Source organism: Pelophylax lessonae (genome assembly GCF_965119305.1).
Source record: "Pelophylax lessonae genome assembly, chromosome: 6".
NCBI classification, from domain to species: Eukaryota; Metazoa; Chordata; class Amphibia; order Anura; family Ranidae; genus Pelophylax; species Pelophylax lessonae.
In genome coordinates, this window is record NC_138773.1 from 138,210,359 (window position 1) to 138,224,147 (window position 13,789).

General features: G+C 51.8%; 1 protein-coding gene across 2 annotated transcripts in view; it reads left to right on the plus strand.

Moving 5' to 3' along the window:
* Positions 1 to 13,789, plus strand: part of GSPT1 (G1 to S phase transition 1) — a 673,262-nt gene that overhangs the window by 504,058 nt on the left and 155,415 nt on the right. For both annotated transcript variants that reach the window (XM_082261298.1, XM_082261299.1), the window contains one exon: positions 5,929 to 6,022. In XM_082261298.1, coding sequence (XP_082117424.1) covers positions 5,929 to 6,022 — 94 coding nt within the window. The remainder of the gene's footprint in view (positions 1 to 5,928; positions 6,023 to 13,789) is intronic.

The following is a 13,789-nucleotide window of genomic DNA, read 5'->3' on the forward strand; positions in this document are numbered from 1 at the left end:
GGCTGATCTGGCTGCTATTGTGGCGAACTTGGCTTCTCAGGTGCAGATGCTTATGGCTGATCGATCCGCAAAACGGCCCAGATTGTCTATTTCCTCTGATTCAGAGGGCGATGGGGCTGCTATGGCTGTTGTACCCTTCTCAGGGTCTCGTTCATCTCTGGACCTTGTGGGGTCTGAAGGGGAGGCTGAGGTAGGAGTTGATAATTCTCCCCCTGGCTCGCCTGAAGAGCTTGCACTCATGGATGAGTTGGTTGCTTCTATCAAGGAAACGCTGCGTTTGCAGGATGAACCATGTCCTCCTGCTTTGATGTCCTCTTATGGGACGCAAAGGAAGCGCAAAACGGCGCAGGTTTTTCCCTGCCCTGCGGAATTTCAACGCGCTGTTGATGAGCAATGGCGCAATTTAAAGAAGCCTTTTACTGTGCCAAGTAAGTTCAAGCTGCGTTATCCATTTACACCCACCACTGATGAGCGTTGGTGTGTGCCGCCTCAGGTGGATCACGCGGTGGCAGTTTTGAATAAATCTACTGCGATTCCTGCTGAGGATACCCCGGTGTTCCGGGACCCTACGGACAGGAGATTGGAGTCTCTTGCCCGTCATGCTTATACGGTTGCTGGTTCTATGCTGAAGCCTATTTTTGCTTCCATTATGGCAGCCCAGGCTATTGCGGATTGGACGCAGGTGCTCAGGCGCACCCTGGTGGCTGACTCTGCTCCGCCGAGAACATTGGCTATGGTGGATCAAATTCATCAGGGTGTCATGTATTTGTGTGATGCGGACTTGGATTTATTCCCTTTGGCTGCACGCCTCAAGTGTAGCGGTGTTGAACCGTCGCCTGATATGGCTGAAATGTTGGTCGGTTGACCAATCATCTCGCAAGACTTTAGCTAATTTACCCTACGCGGGATCTCGCCTTTTTGGGGAGTCTTTGGATTCTCTGATAAAGGGAATTTCCGGGGGTAAGAGCAATCTTATCCCACTCTCAGAAGAATAAGTCTGTTCGCGTAAGAAGAATACCTCGTTTAGGCCCTCTCAGGGGTCCTTTCGTGCCTTTCGGTCGCAATACAAGGGCAAGCCCTTCAAGGGCCAAGGCTCCCAGAAGAAGCCGTGGGCTGGTAAGCAGAAGTCTGGCCAGTCCGGGTCCACTGCCCATGCCAATTCGGCCTAAAGGGGCGCCCTCACCCGGTTCTGGGGTGGGGGGACGTTTGCTCGGTTTTCTTCAACCCTGGCTGGCCCGCATTCGGGACAGGTGGGTTCAGGAAATCGTTCGATCTGGATACAAGATCGAGTTTCTCTCTCGGCCGGCGAGCAGATTTTTCCCCTCAAATCTTCAGCTGTCTCCGGAGCGTTTGCAGGATCTGCACCTGGCGGTGCGGGATCTGCGGGCCCAGGGAGTGGTGGTTCCGGTGCCTCGTCGGGACAGATTTCGGGGGTTCTACTCCAATCTGTTCACTGTGCCCAGAAAAGGAGGGCAAGGTACATCCGATTTTGGACTTAAAAGCTCTGAACCGCTTTGTGCGGGTTCGCAGGTTCCGCATGGAATCCATGCGCTCGGTGGTGGCTGCCCTGGTTCCGGGGGAATTCATGGCCTCCATCGACTTGAAGGATGCGTACCTTCACATCCCTATTTTCGAGGGTCACCAGAGGTACCTTCGATTCGCCATTGCGGAGGATCATTACCAATTCGTGGCGTTACCCTTTGGTCTCGCTTCGGCTCCGCGGGTTTTCACCAAGGTGCTTGCACCGGTCCTGGCTTTATTGAGAGCCCAGGGCATCTCTGTCTTGGGGTATCTGTACGATATCTTGATTCGGTCTGCGACCAGTCAGGGCCTGGTGAACGACCTGTCCATCACGATGCAGACTCTGCAGGAGTTCAGGTTGGACGATAAATTTTCCAAAATCAACGCTGTGTCCGTCGGTTCGTCTTCCGTACCTGGGGATGATCCTGGACTCTGTTCAAGCGAAGGTCTTCCTGCCGGAAGACAAGCTCCGGACACTTCAGGACGAAGTCAGGTCCCTCAGGGACACTCAGTGCTCGTCCCTCCGGACATGTATGAGGTGTCTGGGATTGATGGTCTCGGCTTTCAAGGCGATTCCCTTCGCCCAGTTTCACACGCGGGATCTTCGGGCGAAGATCCTGGCCAAGTGGGACGGACGTCCGCAATCTCTGGATCTGCGGATTTCGTTGAGCCGCCTCACCCGAAGGGGTCTTTTGTGGTGGCTCCAGTCCCCGGCGGTGTCGGGGGGCAAGTCCTTTCGTCCTTTGTCGTGGACGGTGATCACCACGGATGCCAGCCTGTCGGGCTGGGGTGGTGTTCTGGGCGTTCTGTCCGCCCAGGGAACTTGGTCGGAGGAGGAATCCTCCCTTCCGATCAACATTCTGGAATTGCGAGCGATAAATCTCTGCCTTCTGCATTGGTCGGAACGGCTTCGGGGCCGTCCGGTTCGGGTGCAGACGGACAATGCCACAGCGGTGGCCTACATCAACCACCAAGGGGGCACCAGGAGTGCCCGAGCGGCTCGGGAGGTGGCCGACATTCTGTCTTGGGCCGAGACGCACGTCCCGGCGATATCTGCACTTCACATTCCGGGGGTGGAGAACTGGCAGGCGGATTATCTGAGTCGCCAGGCCCTGGACCAAGGGGAATGGTCCCTTCATCCGGATGTCTTCCAGATGTTGTGCGCGAAGTGGGGTTCCCCAGATGTGGACCTGTTCGCGTCTCGTCTAAACAACAAGGTGGAAAGGTTCGTGGCAAGGACGCGCGATCCTTGGGCGGACGCCTCAGACGCGTTAGTGGCACCCTGGCATCAGTATCGTCTGATGTATGCCTTTCCACCGATTCAGCTGCTGTCCAGGCTCCTTCGCAGGTTGGCCTCGGAACCGCACACGGTGATTCTGGTGGCGCCGGACTGGCCTCGCCGGTCTTGGTACGCAGACCTCGTGAATCTGGCGGTCGACGCTCCGTGGTGTCTGCCACTTCGAGAAGATCTTCTGTCTCAAGGACCAATATTCCATCCTGCTTTACAGTCGCTGGCTTTAACGGCCTGGCTGTTGAACGCCAGGTCCTGAAGGATAGGGGTGTCTCTCCTGAGGTCATTCCCACTTTGATCAAGGCTAGAAAAGCCTCTTCTGGGAAGATTTACTACCGTACTTGGAAAGCGTATTTTGCCTGGTGTGAGTCCAGGGGGTATTCCCCTCGCTCATATTCGGTGTCGAGGGTGTTGGCTTTCCTTCAAACGGGCGTGGACCAGCGTTTGGCGTTGGCCACGATTTAAGGGTCAGATTTCTGCGCTGGCCGTTCTTTCAACGCCCTGTGGCGTCTAATTCTTTGGTTAGCACCTTTGTTCAAGGGGTGCGACACTTGGCCCCTCCTTGGAGGGACCCTGTACCTCCATGGGACTTGAACCTTGTTCTGTCCGTGTTACAGCATGCTCCTTTTGAAAAGATCAGGGAGATCTTGTTGTCTCTGTTGTCCAAGAAGGTTGCCTTTTTGGTGGCAATCACTTCGGCTCGCAGGGTGTCGGAGCTGGCGGCCTTGTCCTGCAGCTCTCCCTACTTGGTGATTCACTTGGATAAGGTGGTCTTATGACCTAATCCTTCTTTTCTTCCGAAGAGGATCTCGGAATTTCACCTCAATGAGGACATTGTCTTGCCTTCGCTTTGCGCGAAGCCTAAGCATCCAAAGGAGGTGGCCTTGCATTCCTTAGATGTTGTTCGGGCGATCAGGGTTTAACTGTCATTGACGAAATCCTTTCGCAAGTCGGATTCCCTATTTGTCCTTCCAGAGGGTCCTCGGAAGGGCATGGCGGCGTTGTGCAGACCATTGTGCAGGCCTATGCTTTGAAGGGGAAGGTCCCTCCCTTCCCTGTGAAGGCGCACTCTACCAGATCTCTGAGTACTTCTTGGGCCTATAGTCATCAGGCTTCTGTGGCCCAGGTGTGTAAGGCGGCGACTTGGTCGTCCGTTCACACTTTCTCGAAATTTTACAAAGTGGATGTTCAGGCATCGGCAGATGCTTCCTTTGGCCGTAAAGTTCTTAGTGCGGCAGTGCCTTAGGGTCCCTTGTTTGGGTCCTTGGCTGTTGGGGTGTTTTACCCCTAGGTTACTTGTTCTTTCCTGGGTTGTTGCTCCTGTTGAGCACGTTTGTTCCTGTTGCCCAGTTGGTTCTCTTACTTTGGTAAGGTTCCCTTCTCTGATGTGGGTACTGCGTTGCTTTAGGCACGGCTGCGTTTTTCCCACCCCTCATGTCTACACTGCTCTGGGACGTCCCCATTAGTGAAGATTATGAAGTGGCGGCGACTGTCGGAGGACGTAAGAGAGAACTGAATTTTTGTAAAATCTTATCGTAAAATTCCTTTCTCTGAGTCCTCCGACAGTTGCCGCCCCCGCCCCTCTTTTGGGGTTTTGTTTATGTACTCTACTGCTATGTTACTGAAACTGAGTTGAGAATGCTGGAAGCAGGGAGGTATTGACTGAGGGGACCACCCCCTAGGGGTGTGATATGTTAAAAGCTTTGATATTAACAAATCTTGTTGCCTATCTACTCCTGCGTAGCAAAGGTCAATTACCCCATTAGTGAAGATTATGAAGTGGCGGCGACTGTCAGAGGACTCAGAGAAAGGAATTTTACGGTAAGATTTTACAAAAATTCAGTTTTTCTCCTTCACGGATGTGCGCTGATGAGGCGGCACTGATAGGCTGCACTGATGGGCACTGATGAGGAGGCACTAATATGCCGCACTGATAGGCGGCACTGATGAGCACTGATAGGCGGCACTGCTGGGCACTGATAGGCGGCACTGCTGGGCACTGATAGGCGGCACTGCTGGGCACTGATAGGCGGCACTGATGGGCACTGGCGGATGGCACTGATGGGCGGCACTGATGAGCACTGATGGGCAGCACCATCAGTGCCCACACTCAGTGCCCATAGTGCTGCCAGTTAGTGCTCATCAGTGCCTAGATGAGCAGGCACTGATGGGCACTGACTGGCAGCACTATGGGCACTGATGGGGGGCACTGTGGGCACTGAGTGTATGTTTTTTTACCTTGTGTAATCAGGGCACTGGTGATCGGTGCCCTGATTACATTCTTCTGTGTCCCCGGCGGCTGATCGGCTCACCTCCTTCCTCACACTGCAGTCTCCGTGTGAGGAAGGAGCGCTGGCGATGAGAGATGATCTCATATGTTTACATATGAGATCATCTCTCATTGGACGGTCCGATCACGTGGTGAATGGCCGCTGTGATTGGCCATTCACCACGATCTGTGATCGGCTGTGTCCAAGGGACACGGCCGACAACGCTTTTCCCCGATGCACGCTCGAGGGAGCCCGCTGGAAGACTGTTACTGGGAGGCCGTATAAAGACAGCCTCCCGAAAATGTGAGTCCGCGCTGCAGCCGTACATAGGCTGTAGCGCGGATGGGAGGTGGTTAATATTTACTTTTATGAATTAATGGTGAATGAAGGTAATGTGCTAGGCTGGTGCACCCTCTTTTTTTGTTTTTTAATGCTGCACATGATAGGATACCCTGAGTCCTAAAAGGGGCAGAAAACATGGTGGCGCCATTTAGTTTCAGATTGAAAGAGTGGAAACACATCAGTCTCTAAACACCACATTTGAGAGTAGGAGATGGTTTCTATTCCTTCATGAAGGTAGTAGGTGACACCAGTCTTGCAATGGCAGTAAATCAAAAGATCGGTGGACCTGTATGATGGCCAAGGCTAGTGGGCCTACAAAGGGAGTGGGTAGGGGTCTGGAGTCCTCCTCTCACATGGAAATAGTGTTCTCCTGTCCTCTCCACTATACATGAATTTGTATCAACCTCCTGCCTTAAAGCCCATTGGGATTAGTGATTTATTGGGGTGCACTTAATGTTTATCCAAAAAGTTCCAAATTAATTAAAAAATGTTTTTCTTTCTCAGTGGGTTACCATTTATCCCATATCTCGATAACTTGCCAAACTTCAACAGATCAGTGGATGGACCTGTCAGACTTCCCATTGTGGATAAATACAAAGTAAGCGGTTTTACCATTTTTCTAATGTTTCTAAGCCAAGTGATGTATTAGTCAGCATTACCACTAAGAAATCATTTTTGTGGCCTAGTCAATTGTGTGTCATAGCCAGGTCAGTAAAATGTTTTTTTCCAGGGCACTTATGTCTGATTTTGCTAGCCAAGTCTCCGTTAGAAAGATTTACCCTCACTTTCCTGCTAACGTCATTTACCAGAGAGCAATGAGAGTAATATTCTAACGGCAACACAAACAGAAATAATGCTTTTCCTTAGAGTAAGGGATGTCCAATATTCCTATCTGTATTTTGTTGCAGAGTTTCTCACTTCCTATATGGTGAAACAGTTTTCAATAGCAAAGTGAGAGTAAATCTTTGTAACAGAGGCTAAAGCTGGGTACACAGTTTTTTTTTTTTTTTTTCCCGTTCGAACAGTGGGCTAAAGAGGGGGAAAAAAAACCTTAAATTTCTGCATCCACACGATCTGGATAGTAGAACTCGGTCTAATGATTTCCTTCTGTTGACATGACAAGATAAGGCTGCACACAGACCAAAATTTTTACTCTGTAAAGGTTTCAGTTTTAAGAAATGCCCTTGCACCTGTTACATGTTTTTTACATGCCTTTTTCAATCTCTCTTCTCTATTGTCCATCGACAGACACAGAGTGGGTTATGCTGCCACCTGCAGGAGTATTCTAGGCAGTACGTTGGTACAAAACTTTTAACATATACATGCCCACTGGGTTGTCCCTCCAGGTATAACCCCCACTGTCACAGCCGAGCACATCAGTTTTGTTTCTGCCTAGAGAAGGAGTAGGACCTAGGTTTCCTGCTGGGACTCCGGTCTGTTCTTTTTATTCTTTTCAGAATATTTTTTTTTTCTCTTTACTCGCTAGCTAGTGTTCAGGAAAGAGTTTTCCTGGTGATCTACAAGCAACGATGCCAGCTGAGGCTTCGCACTGGATACTCTAGATCAGGGGTGGGGAACCTTTTTTCTGCCAAGGGCCATTTGGGTATTTATAAAATCATTCGGGGGCCGTACAAAATTATCAACTTAAAAATGTGCCTGTTATATTTGGTCAAACATTTACTTAACTCACCCCTAATGTGATGGCTGCAACTGCTTCTCTTAGGTGAGGTGTGTGATGTTAGCTGCTATTGATGATGTTGCTACTCGCAACTGGTTTTCCAGGTTTGCGTCAGTCAGTCTGGAGCGCAGTCCACTTTGTGGTGGTAAGTTTTGAAAAGAACTGCTGGCGGATAATGCTGGTGGGTATAGCTGGCTGGTACTGCTGTGGAATCCTCTGGCTCAGGCTGGTACTGCTGGCTTGTACTGTGCTGTGGGTACTGCTGGCTGGTACTGCTGTGGGTACTGCTGGCTCAGGCTGGTACTGCTGTGGGTACTGCTGATTCAGGCTGGTACTGTGCTGTAGGTACTGCTGGCTGGTACTGCTGTTTCAGGCTGGTACTGTGCTGTGGGTACTGCTGGCTGGTACTGCTGTGGGTACTGCTGGCTCAGGCTGGTACTGCTGTGGGTACTGCTGATTCAGGCTGGTACTGTGCTGTAGGTACTGCTGGCTGGTACTGCTGTTTCAGGCTGGTACTGCTGGCTGGTAATGTGCTGTGGGTACTGCTGGCTGGTACTGCTGATTAGTACTGCTGGCTGGTACGGCTGGCTCAGGCTGGTACTGCTGTGGGTACTGCTGGCTGGTATTGCTGTGGGCACTACTGGTTCTGCTGTGGGCACTGCTGGCTCTGGCTGGTACTGCTGGCTCTGGCTGGTACTGCTGGCTCTGGCTGGTACTGCTGGCTCTGGCTGGTACTGCTGGCTCTGGCTGGTACTGCTGGCTCTGGCTGGTACTGCTGGCTCTGGCTGGTACTGCTGGCTCTGGCTGGTACTGCTGTGAGTACTGCTGGTTCTGGCTGGTACTGCTGTGAGTACTGCTGGTTCTGGCTGGTACTGCTGTGAGTACTGCTGGTTCTGGCTGGTACTGCTGTGAGTACTGCTGGTTCTGGCTGGTACTGCTGGCTCTGGCTGGTACTGCTGTCAGTACTGCTGGCTCTGGCTGGTACTTCTGGCTCTGGCTGTTACTGCCGGCTCTGGCTGGTACTGCTGGCTCTGACTGGTACTGCTGGCTCTGGCTGGTACTGCTGGTTCTGGCTGGTACTGCTTCTCGCTGGTACTGCTGGTTCTGGCTGGTACTGCTAGCTCTGGCTGGTACTGCCAGTTCTGGCTGGTACTGCTGGTTGTGGCTGATACTGCTGGTTCTGGCTGGTACTGCTGGTTCTGGCTGGTACTGCTGGTTCTGGCTGGTACTGCTGGTTCTGGCTGGTACTGCTGGTTCTGGCTGGTACTGCTGGCTCTGGCTGGTACTGCTGTGAGTACTGCTGGTTCTGGCTGGTACTGCTGTGAGTACTGCTGGTTCTGGCTGGTACTGCTGGCTCTGGCTGGTACTGCTGTCAGTACTGCTGGCTCTGGCTGGTACTTCTGGCTCTGGCTGTTACTGCCGGCTCTGGCTGTTACTGCCAGTTCTGGCTGGTACTGCTGGCTCTGGCTGGTACTGCTGGCTCTGGCTGGTACTGCTGGCTCTGGCTGGTACTGCCAGTTCTGGCTGGTACTGCCGGTTGTGGCTGATACTGCTGGTTCTGGCTGGTACTGCTGGTTCTGGCTGGTACTGCTGGTTCTGGCTGGTACTGCTGGTTCTGGCTGGTACTGCTGGTTCTGGCTGGTACTGCTGGTTCTGGCTGGTACTGCTGGTTCTGGCTGGTACTGCTGGTTCTGGCTGGTACTGCTGGTTGTGGCTGGTACTGCTGTGAGTACTGCTGGCTCTGGCTGGTACTGCTGGCTCTGGCTGGTACTGCTGTGTTGGCTGCTGGTGGGAAATGCTGGCTAGCAGCAGCGCCGCGCTGGAGGAAGAGGCGATTTTTCCTGTATTGTTCACAGGCGGAGTGTATTTGATATCACTCCGCCTGTGACTCACTCAGACTGTCAGAACGGAGCGGGAACTATACAGGAAGTATTGGCTCAGTTCTGACAGATCAGCTGAGAGACACAGACTCAGCTGCATGGAGGGCCGGACCAAATGACTTTGAGGGCCGCATACGGCCCCCGGACTGTAGTTTCCCCACCCCTGCTCTAGATCCTTATGGTTTCTTCCCCCCCCCCCCGTCTGGCCTACGAGCGTGAGCAGGTTACATTCCCAACCTAGGCCTAGCCACGACGGTGCCCCTGTTCCAGATGGAGACGACCCTGCGAGCGGATGCCTCGCCTGAGTCGCAGTGTACTCCTCGACTGGCAGCACCCCCACTTCAGGTGGCAGGCAGTCTGCCCGTTGCAGAGCCCACCCAGTCCATCATATGGTGAGTAAATGGGCCACCCTTGCTCCTGATGGATTTGGGGTGGGGGGGGGGCGATGTGGCCCCTCTCCTGGGAATAATGGGATTTGTGCTTCCCAAAAGATCCCCCTGGCCTGCTCGGTCTGTGTGTTCTATCCTCCCCCCCCCCCCCCCCTTTCCTGTCCCTGCGGTGGCTGTGTGTCTGGAGCGCCCGGGGGGGGTGACATGGTACCTTGGGCTTGCTGGTCCCTGTTGTGGTTCCTGAGGCCTTCATGTGTTGGTCTCAAGCCGCATTGTTCCCCATGGGCGCCGCCATCTTAAGTGTGGGCAATGTGAATCTTTCCCCATAGACTTGTATGGGGCAGCCATTTTCCCTGTAGCTTCCTAATGGTATGTATGGGCATCCATTTTTGCGTAGCCCTTGTGCTATGCTGATCAGTGTGACCTTCCTCAGGCGACATCACTTCCTGTCCATTTGTTTCCTGCTACTGGCCGAGGTCACTTCCTGTCTGTCTTTCCATGCTGCTGGAGTGATCAGGACGATGGTTTGTCTGAGGTGGTACAGTACTTGGGGTCCCTGCAGGCATATTCCTGTGCCTCCACTGTCAGTTTAGTTTAACCACTTCTCCCTGGGTGGACGTCGTATGACGTCCGTAAACTTTGCGGGGGTATACCGGGATGATGCCTCTAGCTAGAGGCATCATCCCGGTACCGTGGTTTAGAGCCGACGGTTGGCTTTCCGTCGGTACCGACCGATGCGGCTCGGGAGCCGCTCGATCGTTACCCGGGGGGGGCGGGAGGGCACGTCCCCCCTCCCACCGCCTTCCGTGGCTTTGACCGGGGCTCCCGTTCCACCGGGAGCCCCGAGCACCCAGCCGGCACGTCCGCCGGCTGGATGGAGTCCCGATCAATGCCGGAAACGGCTTAGATTGGGTCTCCGATGACGTAACCCGGAATCGGTGTCCATGACGTCACTTCCGGGTTAGTGTGCTGCAAAAAGGCGGCAAATTTGAAAAACGGCTATATGCAAATACGCCCTTATCTGCGTTTTGCATACAGGGAAGTGTAGTGGAGGGGTCTAGGGTCTTTTAGACCCTAGATCCCTCCATAAAGTGTACCTGTCACTGCATATTGCTGTCACAAGGGATGTTTACATTGCTTGTGACAGCAATAAAAGTGATCAGATTTTTTTTTTTAAACTGTAATAAAGTTAAAAAAAAAAAAATGGGGAAAAAAAAGCAATAGCCACCCCCGTCACTGTTAGCTTGCGCACAAAAAAAAAACGTATACAGAGGTCGAGCCGCAAATTAAATCGCTGTTAAAACCACACATGTGAGGTATCGCCGCGATCGCCAGAGCGTGAGCAATAATTTAAAAAAAAGAGCTACACTCTAACTCTAAACTGGTAACCGTTAAATAAATTTAAAGGGTCGCCAATTGAGATCTCTATTGACCGTAGTTTGTCGCCATTCTACGGGGGGGGGGCGCAATTTTAAACCGTAACATGTTGGGTATCTATTTACTCGGCGTGACATCATCTTTCACAATATACAAAAAAAATGGGCTAACTTTACTGTTTAGTATTTTTTAAATGCAGTGAAATGTGATTTTTCAAAATTTTTCCAAAAAATGGCGTTTTAAAGACTGCTGCGCAAATACCGCATGACAAAAAATATTGCAATGACCGCAATTTTATTCTCCAGAGTCTTTGCTAAAAAAATATATATAATGTTTTGGGGTTCTAAGTTTTCTAGGAAAAAATATTGATTTTAACTTGTAAACAAAAAGTGTCCGAAATAGGCCTGGTGGGTAAGTGGTTAAATGCGTTCCCTGCAGACCGTTGCAATCGATGGTATATACCGCGATCAGCGCTCTTAAAGCGACAGTACTCAGTTTTTTGCAAATTGCAATATGGAGACCCAAACTGCAGTCACCCTCAGACCCACTCTGTGCGTCTCTTGGACAGTCAAGATCGCAGTCGCTGGCTGCGATTTCAGCAGCTCTGGGAAGCATGGCGGCTAAAGTTGATTTAGTCATGAAAAAGGTTGATAGCCGAAAACGGCTGCTGCCTTCTCCATCTATGGAGGTGTCCTCTGATTCAGAGGCTGATGGGGTCGCCCCGGACCCCCTACCTGAGGAGTCGCTGTCAGATGGTGAAGAGGACCTGTCTTCAGCTGCAGCAACGGAACGTGCATTAGTGGAATCCCTGATTATTTCTGTACGGGATACTTTAAAATTGGTTGTTGAGCACACGCCGGCAGGGACGCCGGTGGCTTTTGGCTCTCAGAAGTCTCCAAAAGCTGACAGGGTTTTCTCTTGTCCTGACACTTTTCACGATATTGTGAATGACCAATTTCAGCTCGTTAAGCACGTGTTAGTGGTGCCAAAGCGTTTTAAAAGTTGTTACCCTTTTGCTGAAAAGGTCTCCAACTGTTGGACGGTGCCGCCTAAGGTGGACCATCCTGTTTCCAGATTAAAAAATCTACCCTTGTGCCTGTGGAGGATTCCCCGGTTTTTACAGATCCAGTGGACAGGCGGGTGTAATCCCTTTTTCTGTCATCTTCACGTGCTGGCGGGTGCCATTTGAAACCGTTTTTTGTGTCTGTTAGTCTCACAGATGGAATAGATTAGGGGTTTACGGGAGTCTTTGGACCCCAAGACTGTTCCTTCGGAACAACTGGAACTTTTGGACCAGGTGAATCCAGGCTCTGGTGTTCCTGTGTGATGCGTCTATGGATGCAGCTCCCCTGGTGGCCAGGTTTTTGGACGTGGGCGTTTTTAAGACGCATGGTTTGGTTAAAGAACTGGTCGGCTGACCAAGCTTCTAAGAAAGCCCTAGCTGATCTCCCCTTTCTGGGAAAACGGTTGTTTGGCGACTCATTGGATGAGTTAATCAAGGGCCTGACTGGTGGGAAGAGTACTATTCTTCCTCAATCCTCCAAGGGTAGGACTCACTGTAATAAGCAGTGTCCCTCTTTTCCTGCTCATAAACGTTTTTTTTTTTTTTTCGTGCCTCCGGTGCACAAGAAAAAGGTAAGCTGTTCAGAACTTCTGGGGGAACTAAGAAGCCTTGGGGCAAGCCCAAGGTCGGTCAGTCCGGTGCTGCAGACAAGTCCTCTTCAGCTTGAAGGGGCGTCCTCACCCGTCTCGGGTAAGGGGGGACGTCTGCTCTTCTTTCAGGAACCCTGAACTTCCTTCATTCAGGTCGATTAAGTTCGCAAACTGATTTGCTCTGGGTACAAGATTGAATTCTGGTGCTGGCCAGGGGACAGGTTCTTTCAGTCGAATCTTCCTGTATCCGGAGCGTTTGAAGGATCTGCTGGAGGCTGTGCGATATCTCCTGGCTTAAGGGGGTGATAGTGAGGGTTCCTCCGCAGGAACGCTCTCAAGTTTTCTATTCAACCTGTTCAAGGTGCCCAGAAAGGAGGGCAGAGCCCATCAAATTCTGGCCTCAAGGCTCTGAACCGCTTTGTGCGGGTGCAGAATTTTCGAATGGAGTCCATTAGGTCAGTGGTGGCATCTTTGAATCGGGGATTTTCTGGCTTCCATCGATATCAAAAATGCGTATCTCCACATCCTCATATTCGAGGGACACCAGCGACTCCTCTGCTTTGAGGTGGCAGAGGAGCACTTTCAATTTGTGGCATTACCCTTTGGTCTTGCCTTGGCTCCCAGAGTTTTTACCAAGTCTTAGCCCCTGTGCTGGCCTTATGTCAACGAGGTATCTCCATTGTGGGATATATGGACGATCTCCTGTTGTGAGCAGTCTCCCATTTGGATCTGCTGGACAATGTCTCCATCACCATTTAGACCCTTAAGGAATTCGGATGGGCGATCAATTTCTCCTGACACCGTCCGTGCGGGTCCCTTATCTGGGGCTGATCCCCCAACTCTGCTCTGGTGAGGGTCTTCCTTCTCTTGGACAAGCTTCAGAAGTTGCAAAGGGTGGTTCAGTTGCTGATGGAGACCAATCAGTCCTCATTGTGGGCTTGCATGAGGGCCCTTGGTCTGATGGTTTCAACCTACGAAGCAGTCCCGTTTGCTCAGTCTCACACGAGACAGTTGCAGAAAGAGATACAAATTGGAACAGAGACCCTCAGTCCTTGGACCTGAAGATTTGGTTGAGCCATCTCACGAATTTGGCTCTCTTGGTGGCTCCAGTCACCTGCCCTGTGCCAAGACAAGTCCTTCCTGCCGGTGTTTTGCATGGTGGTCACCACAGATGCCAGCCTGTCAGGCTGGGATGGAGTGCTGGGGAAGCTCTGTGCCCAGGGAACCTGGTTGATGGAAGAGTCTTCCTTGCCGATCAATATTCTGGAGCTGATAGCAATCAAGCTCTGCCTGCTTCTCTGGACGAGCCAGCTATGCAGCTCCCCGGTTCGGGTTCAGACGGACAATGCCACGGCTGTGGCTTAAATCAATCACCAAGTGGGCACCAG